General features: G+C 48.0%; 1 protein-coding gene across 1 annotated transcript in view; it reads right to left on the bottom strand.

Moving 5' to 3' along the window:
• Positions 1 to 156: 156 nt before the first annotated feature.
• Positions 157 to 9,323, bottom strand: part of RELB (RELB proto-oncogene, NF-kB subunit) — a 29,310-nt gene continuing 20,143 nt past the window's right edge. Inside the window, exons 8-11 of the mRNA XM_072754764.1 lie at positions 4,446 to 4,661; positions 3,625 to 3,693; positions 3,439 to 3,516; positions 157 to 968 (exon numbers count right to left, since the gene is read on the bottom strand). Coding sequence (XP_072610865.1) covers positions 580 to 968; positions 3,439 to 3,516; positions 3,625 to 3,693; positions 4,446 to 4,661 — 752 coding nt within the window. The 3' untranslated portion in view covers positions 157 to 579. The remainder of the gene's footprint in view (positions 969 to 3,438; positions 3,517 to 3,624; positions 3,694 to 4,445; positions 4,662 to 9,323) is intronic.

The raw sequence follows: 9,323 nt of genomic DNA, 5'->3' as shown, positions 1-9,323 counted from the left end.
GGGCGGGCCCCGGGCGCGAGGGGGCGGGGCCTGGACGCGAGGGGCGGGGTCTTGGAGGATGCTGCCGAGAGAGGCGGAGCCGGGGAGATCCCCGCGCGGTTCGTGCGTGAGCGCCCTGGGGTCTCCCCAGCGGAGAAGACAGCAGACTCCCAAGGCTCAAAAACTCATCTTTATTGGGAAGACTCACAACAAACAATCTTTATCCCCCACCTTCAAGCTCGGGGGAGGAGAGCTGAGGATCTGCACCTTTCTCCCATTATGTACACTCCAGAATCCACCTGGAGAAGGCGCCCCCACTCGTGGGGGCTGAGGCAACTTTACAAGCTGGTGCATGGGAGCCAAGCCCCTTTTCCTCTCCGGACTCGGTTTTCTCATTTGTAAAATGGGCTCAGGGGAAACCGGTGCTACGGAGCTTCTCACCAGCGCCAAAGATGTCCCATTAAGAAGGATGAGGAGGTCGGAAGACTGACCACTTGGGGGCCCACGGGTATGGAGGTGCGGGACATCCTCGTTGGGTTTGCACGGCCCCTTCCACCTCCAGTCCTCCCCACCCAGCGCCTCTCCTCCAGCACCTCAGGGCTACGTGGCCTCGGGCCCCGGGGACAGGAGGCCTCCCCCAAAGCCCACCTCACGGTACTGGTTGGGGAACATGTTGCTGCCCACAAGGCTGGCAGTGCCCCCGTCCCCGGGGCCTGGGGCCTGATATGAGTCCAGCGTCATTGGCTCAGGGCCGGAAGGCTCTCCAACAGTCGGCCCTGCAGCCCCATTGCCCGTGACAGCGCTGGCGAGTGGCGGCGCGGGGGGCAGCATGTCCAGCATGGTGAAAAGTGTGGGGGCCGTGCTGTCATCATAGGCAAAGCTGTCGTCCAGAAGGTCCGGCCCACCAGGGGGCTCCAGGCCGGGTAGGGACACGGTGCCAGGGAAGAAGTCTGTGTCCGGCAGCAGGGCTGACGGTGGGAGGAACGGGCCTGCACAGATGAGAGGGAAGGAAAATAGGGTGGCTTTAGCATCAACTTCTGGCCATGCCCAAACTCCAGTGACCTAATAGAGCTAAATGCATGATCACCGTGGCCTCCTTTAATCCCAAGGAGAACCCTGGAGTAGGCATTATCATCATTCGCACTTAATAAGCAAATTGAGGTCAAGAGCGCCTGGGTAGCTCAGTGGTTGAACATCTGCCTCCTGCTCAGGTCTTGATCCCAGGGTCCAGGGATCGAGTCCCACATCAGGCTCCCTGCATGGAGCCTGCTTCTCCCTCTGCCTCTCTCTCTCTGCTTCTCTATGTCTCTCATGAATAAACAAATAAAATCTTAAAAAAAAAAAAAAAAAAGCAAACAGGCAAAATAATTCAGTCACACATAGCTGGTAAGTTGTAGAACCAGGGTTCAAACCATGCTTCTGCAGGGCTGGGGAGTTTTTTCCAAAAAATAGGGATGTTGAAGAGGCTCTAAAGTCCTCCCCTCACCCAAGTTATAGAGACCACCCAAAAAGTGAAAGCCCCACGCATGGAAGACCTAAATGAGAAGTTCCCAAATTGGAAGGTAAAATTGTATGTCATTATAAAGGAGAGTGTCTTTCTGAGACAAGACAAACCTGACCAGCAAAGGCAAATTATGCTTATCTCAGAAAGACTCAGGGCTGCTGGGACTCTATTTCCCAGCCTCCCTTACAGCTAAATGTCATCATGTGACTTAAGTTCTCCTGGCTGGACTATGGGTGTGATGGCTGGAGCCTTGGCAGCCATTTTGGACCATGAGATGGAAAATGAGTTGAAAATGGCAGGAGCTTGGTTGGGTCTCTGATGATCCTACAGCCTCCACACCATCCCAGGACTATCTACCACTGTTTATCTGAGAAGAGAAATATAGCCTGTTGAAGCCCTGTTAATTTGCATTTTGTTGTGAATACAGCTAAACATGATCATAACAAATGCATTCCTGGCATTCCTGTCCAGCAAGTTCCTAAGATCTCCTGAGCACTAACTATGCTAACTATCTGTGCGATATGACCTGACTAGATTCTAAAAAGGACCCTAAGAGGTAAGATTTCCATCTGACAGATGAGATCCAAAGAAGTCACATGGCTAAATTCAGGCTTCAGAATCCAAACTCAGTCTGATTCCAGAGGCCATGCTCCTAACCATTATACTATCATGCCAGAGCAGCTTTGCCCCATGGATGAGAGAGGAGGGCTTTAGGCATTGGGAAACAGGTGTTGGAGGGCGTAGATGAACAGCAGTGGCTAAAGAGGAGACGCTTTGGGACTTGGGGATTGAAGACTGGTGAAGTGGGCTAGAATTGGCGGTTGCTATAGGTAGAGCTCTGGGCATTAGTTACCAGGTACAGTGGGTAGGGGGAACAACAGGTGATACTTGAAACCTCCGCAGTGGGACTGGTTGGAATGATCCAGGCTCAGCAGACTCTGAGTGGCTGGCTGTTGGTGGCTGGCTGGGAGCTGGGTGCCCTGGGGTAGCTGGGGTATTAGGGGACAGCATTCCTAGAGCTAGTGGTCAGCGGCTGGGGAGGCTTCTGATGGCAGCCAGATAAGGCTGCAGTTCATGGGAAGCAGAGGCTGGCATATGAGTTGAGATGAAAGCAGGGGTAGAACAGGCCAGAGGGTGTTTGGGCTAGAGACAGGCTCTGAATTAAGGCTGGTTGGCTCTGACAACCCCTCCCATTTATCTACCATTTACCCCCTGCTATCTGTTCCACATAATATTTTATCACTAATCTACTTGTATAGATGCCCAGGTTCAAGTCCCTGCTCCACCGCAGATGCAGTATGTGACCTTGGCTAAGAGACTTCAGCTTCCCGGGCCTCAGTTTCTTTATCAGTAAAATGAGGGGGGAAGTGATATGATGGTATAGATTCAATGAGTAAACATACACAAAGCACTTATGTACCCATTATATAGTGTCTATAAAAAGAAATGCATTAAAATCTAAAAGGCCAGGCAGCCAGGGTGGCTCAGCAGTTTGGTGCCATCTTCAGCCCAGGGCCTGATCCTGGAGACCTGGGATCGAATCCCACATCAGGCTCCCTGCATGGAGCCTGCATCTCCCTCTGCCTGTGTTTCTGCCTCTCTCTCTGTGTCTCTCATGAATAATAAAATAAAATCTTAAAAAAATATATATAAAAGGCCAATGAGGGAGGTGTATGGTGAAACTTTTCAGAGGAGTCTCTGAGGCCCTGAGAGGTGTAGCAACTTGGTGAGGGTCACACAGCAAGTGAATGGCCCAGCAGACATCAGAGCCTCCTCCAAATGGTGTCCAGAACTGTACTTTCTACTTCATGCTGCTGCCTGAGACGTGAGTTCCTGGCCTTGTGGGACCTCTTGGGGGGGGGGGGTTGCTGAAAAGGCCACAAACAGGGCTGCAGCTCACCCTCATCCCACTTCAGAGAGCAGGGGCTTGCCCTAAGTGGGGAACCACGACCCACCTGAGCTGGAGTTGGGCAGGAAGTGATCCAGGAAGGCTGGCTTTTTCCTCCGTCGTTTGCTCTCGATGCCATGCGGGTCTGAAGGAAGGCAGAGATGAGGACCCCTGGACCCTCACAGCCCCTCCTCCCCAGGCTAGGGCTTAGCCATCCCCTCCCAGGATGTGGAAAGGGGCAGAGGGGACACACCAGAGCTGTTCAGCTCCCCGAGGACATCAGGCATCCCCCGTTTCCGCTTCTTGTCCACGCCATAGCTGTCTGTTCAGGAGATACCAGGGGCAACATTATCCAACAATAATAATAATTAAGAATTAATTATAGAGACCATTTAGGAAGTCATTGAGCTGTTCTAGTTCTTGACCAACTAATGCAAATAGATGTCCGCATCTCAATCAGAATGAAACCCAAATTCACTTCAAGCCACACTGGCCTCTTTGTTGTTCCTGGAACATCCCAGGCACAATCCTGCCTCAGGACCTTTGCACTTGCTATTCTAGCTATTTGAAACACTATTTTCCAACTCCCACCACTTCCCTGGACAACTGCCTAGTCATCCCCATGTCCTCAACTAAGTCATTCCCTCCTCCAGGAAGCTCTTCCTAATCCCCAAGCCTGGACCAGATGCCCACTCTGAGCAATCTGAGTCCCCTGAGCAAATCTATCCCCACAATAGGATTGTGAGACTTATGAGAGCAGGGCTGGGGCTATCTTGGTCACTGCTGTGTCCTCAGCACCACTCAGTACAGGGCCAGGCATGAGGAGGCAAGCTGAGGGGAGAAATAATCAAATATTCCCCAAATGCCATCAGCTATGTACTGTTACTTCCATTTTACACAGGAGACAGGGTCAGAGAGAGGCCAAGGTCACACAACCAGTAAGAGGTAGAGCCAGGAACTGAACCCAGCCTGTGCAGTCAAGAGCCTGCATTTTACTTCTGCCTCTTCCCTTGTCCCCTCTAGGCCAGACACCTGGTCTCTGGGCAATGGGTCACCCTGGGTTGCCGTGGTTACCATGGTCCCGAGGCAGGTACGTGAAGGGCAGAGGCTCGCTGCAGACCCCGTCAGTAAGCCGCTGCAGGAAGACGTTCACGGTCACAGGCTCAACGATTTCCAGGTCCTCATAGGGTGGTGTCTTGAAAACAATGGCAATCTGGCGGTGCACATCGGCCTGGGAGAAGTCAGCCCGGCCTTCCCAGGAGGCCCTGCTAAACACCACCGATATATCCTCTGGCGGGAAAGTGGGGACGTCAGCTGAGCCAGGACACTGGCCCACTGGGCCCCCAACTCATTCAGCCTTCCCCCAAATCAACATTGATATTCTTTTAAAAATATGTGTGTGTGTATTTATATATATATAAATATATATATAACATATATATATGTTAAGTTTTATTACATCCATTTTTTCATTACATCCATTTGATTTATTTTTTTTTAATTTTTATTTATTTATGATAGTCACAGAGAGAGAGAGAGAGAGAGAGAGAGAGAGAGGCAGAGACACAGGCAGAGGGAGAAGCAGGCTCCATGCACCGGGAGCCTGACGTGGGATTCGATCCCGGGTCACCAGGATCACGCCCTGGGCCAAAGGCAGGCGCTAAACCGCTGTGCCACCCAGGGATCCCACATCCATTTGATTTAAATGAGCTTCACACCCAACATGGGGCTTGAACTCACAACTCTGAGCTCAAGATTCCCATACTCTACCAACTGAACCAGCCAGGAGCCCCCAATATTGATATTCTTAAGAATGAAATTACTTATAGAGGCACCTGAGGGGCTCAGTTGGTTGAGCGTCCAACTCTTGGTTTTGGCTCAGGTCATGATCTCAGGTTTGTGAGATTGAGCCCCATATTGGGCTCTGTGCTCAGTCAGTGAGGAGTCTGCCTAAGATTCTCTCCCTCTGTCCCTCCCCTGCTCATACATACTCTCTTTCTCTCTCAAATAAATAAATCTGGGACGCCGGGGTGGCTCAATGGTTGAGTGTCTGTCTATGGCTTAGAGTGTGGTCCTAGAGTCCCGGGATCAAGTCCCACATTGGGATCCCTCGAGGAACCTACTTCTCCCTCTGCCTATATCTCTGCCTCTCTCTGTGTAGCTCATGAATACATAAATAGAATCTTAAAAAAATAAATCTTAAGAAAAAAGAGTAAAACTAATCATAGCAGCAGTTAACCTTCTGTTGAGCACCTACTGTGTGCCAGCCACTGTGTTTTACATATTTTTAATATATTATCTTATTTAATCCTTTTAGCAACATGAGAGACAGAATTATTATCACCACCATGTCAGAAGTCCCCCTAGACCACCATCAGATTCAGTGATTCATTAAGGGGACTCACAGGACTCAGCCTATAATTGTACTCATGCATTATTTATTACTGCAAAAAGATACTTAGCATCCTCAGTAAAGGGAAAAGATGCCTGGAGTGAAGTCCAGAGAAAACCAGTCACAAGTTTCCAGGAGTCTTTTCCCAGTGGAGACAGAGAACACGTTAATCCCTTCCCCACCCCATTAACAAACTGACAACACATGTGAAATGCTGTCTATCAGGGAAGCTCCCTGGAGATTCAGTACACAGGGTTTTTATTGGGGGCTGGTTACATAGGCACCCTCTGCCTGGCCTATATCAAAATTTCAGACTCCCAGAAGCAAAGCAGGTGTTCAGCACAAACCACCTTGTTCATATAATTAAAGCACAGTGAGCCCCTCTCATCATCCAAGCTCCCAATAACCAGCCAAGCATCAACCTTGCACACAGGCCTTTCAAAGGATAACAGTCTCAGACCTGCTATGTTAACTCTTTTACATACCCCCTTTAAATATGGGGAAACTGAGGCTTCGAAGGGTAAAGAGACTTATCCAAGGTCGCACAGCTGGTAGCAGGATAGTCAGGATCCAGTATGCTATACTGCCCGTTATTTCTTTTTCTTATCTTATTGCATTGCCTCTTTTCACACTAATTCCATCTAGTGAGGCTTTATATATGTCTAGACACACACAGATTGCCTCTAAGTCACACAGCAATCTTATGAAAAAAAGTACCTTGAGGAAACCCATTATATAGAGGAAGCAAAGGCACAGAAAGGTGAAGTCACTTGTCCAAGGTCACAAAGCCAACAAGTGGTAGAGGCAAGATGGGAATCCAAGTGGGCTAGAGCTCTTCACCACCATCTCCCAAGGGCTTGGGGAAGTTACCTGATATCTCTGGGCCTAGTTTCCTCACCTAAGCAGAAGCAAAATCAGAGTACCTACTTCACATGGTTGCTTGGAGGATTTAGTTGAATCACTCCAAGTAAAGGTGCTCAGTCCACGTTAAGTATGATTAGTTTTTTAAAAAGATTTTATTTATTTGACAGAGAGAGAGTACAAGCAGGGGGAGCTGCAAGCAGAGGGAGAGGGAAAAGCAAGCTCCCTGCTGAGCAAAGAGCCTGATGTAGGGCTTAACCCCAGGACCCTTAGATCATGACCTGAGCCAAAGGCAGATGCTTAACCAACTGAGCTACCCAGGTACCCCAGGTATGATTACTTTTATTAGCATTACACAAAGTACTAGCTTCAGGCCTGGCACTCAGAAATTCTCAGTAAATGCTAACTCTTTATAGTGTAGTTCTTGGGTAATTGAGAGCCTGTCTCAACCTAACACCAACTCATTTGAGGGATAAGGAAGCAGAAGCTCAGGGTAGTGAAGCCACCAGTCTGAGACTGGCCAGTGAACGAACGATAGAACAGGACTGACATCTGCCTCTAGTTATTTGCACACACCTGGACCAGTTTCCCTGCTCTGGCCCCAACTCCCAGGACCCTAACAATCTCTGTGGCATTCCTCAGATCTTGGCTCAAATATCACTTCCTCTGGGAAGCCTTCCAAGGTGGCCAGACCGTGTCTGGACTTCTTGTTGTTTTAGTGCTCTCCCCCAGTTCTAATGCTTTGTCTTCTTCCTTCTCAGCATAACTCACAATTGTAATTTGTGTTTCTTTCCCTAACCTCCCCACCACCACCACTGAACTGGCAGCCCTATGAGAGCAAAGCTGGGGCCTGTGTCTGTCACTGCTGTGTCCCAGCACTGCCTAGCACTAGGGCCCAGCACAAAAGAGCCACTCCATCTCCATTTGCTCATTCACTCAAAATTTTATAAGAACGTTCCTGACCTGGGCATATATCCAAAAGAACTGAAAACAGGAGATCAAACAAAAACTTATACACAAATGTTCAAACATTAATAGCAACATTTCATAGTAATCAAAAGGTGGAAACAACCCAAATGTCCACCAATTTATGAATGGATAAACAAATTATATATCCATACAATAGAATATAATCCTGGGGATCCCTGGGTGGCTCAGTGGTTTAGCTCCTGCCTTCTGCTCAGGGAGTGATCCTGGAGTCCCTGGATCGAGTCCCACATTGGGCTTCCTGCATGGAGCCTGCTTCTCCCCCGGCCTGTGTCTCTGCCTCTCTTTCTTTCTGTGTCTCTCATGAATAAATAAATAAAATCTTAAAAAAAAAAAAAGAAATAGAAGATGTATATTTCTAAAAAAAAAAAAAAGAATATAATCCCACCATGAAAAGGAAGGAAGCACTGATACATACTATCCCATGGATGAATCTGAAAACATTAAGCTAAGTGAAGGATGCCAGATACATAAGGCCACATATCATAGGATTCCATTTAAATGAAAAGTCCAGAAAGGGCAAATCCACGGACAGAAACAGATTAGTCGTTAGAGGAGGGAAGCATAGAGAGTGATTGCTTATAGGAAATGGGAAGTGAAGTTTCTTTCTGGGGTGATGAAAATGTTCTGGAACTAGGTAGTGGTGATGGCACAACATTGTTAATGTTCTAAATGCCACTGAATTGTACACTTTAAATGCTTTTTTAAAAATGTTTTTTTAAAGGGACACCTGGATGGCTCAGTGGCTGAGCATCTGCCTTTGGCCCAGGGTGTGATCCTGGAGTCCTGGGATTGAGTCCCACATTGGGCTCCCTGCATGGAGCCTGCTTCTCCCTCTGCCTATGTCTCTGCCTCTCTCTGTGTCTCTCATGAATAAATGAATAAAATCTTTTTTTTAAATTTTTTTTGAATAAAATCTTTAAAATAAATATATAAAAATTAAATTTAAAACATTTTTAAGATTTTATTTATTCATTCATGAGAGACAGAGAGAGAGAGAGAGAGAGAGGCAGAGACAGGCAGAAGAAGAAGCAGACTCCATGCAGGGATCCCGATGCAGGACTCTATCCTGGGACCCCAGGATCACGCCCTGGGCTGAAGGCAGGCACTAAACTGCTGAGCCACCCAAGGATCCCATAAAAATGTTTTTTAAAGAATGGAATTTGTAGCTTTAAAAAAAAAAAGAGCAAGTAAAGATTTTTTTTTTTTCCTGAGAACTTCATGGGTGCTTGACCCTGGAATGGGTAGTTCTGGGAACAAAGTTGCTCACCAGGACAGCCCTGACCTATATAACCCAATGGGGGAGACAGACGTTAGCTATATAAGCACAGAGCATGAGAAAGGATCGGAAGAGATCCCTGAGGCTGTGACATGTTCTCCCACTATGCTCCCCTCTTGCCCCATTGACTTTACTGTTTCTCTAACAATGACACCTGCTCCTACCCCAGGGCCTTGGTACTTGCTGTTCCTCTGCTGACTCTTCCCCAGAGAGTCACATGGAGAGTCATGGCTCCAATGGTATCTCCTTGGCCCCACTTAGTAAAATTGTGCCCACAACCCCTCCAGCCATTCCTCCCTATCCCCTTTCTCAGAATTATTTTTCTCTTTTCTCTATATTCCTGAGGTTTTTCAACTATCTTTATTTTTTATTTTTCCTCCCAGAAGAATGATTATGAGCACAGGCCACATAGATTCAAATGCTGTGTCTACCT

The sequence above is a fragment of the Vulpes vulpes genome, chromosome 1 (assembly GCF_048418805.1).
Source record: "Vulpes vulpes isolate BD-2025 chromosome 1, VulVul3, whole genome shotgun sequence".
Lineage (NCBI taxonomy): Eukaryota > Metazoa > Chordata > Mammalia > Carnivora > Canidae > Vulpes > Vulpes vulpes.
The sequence above is the reverse complement of the archived record's forward strand: the minus strand, read 5'-3'. Positions and strand labels throughout refer to the sequence as shown.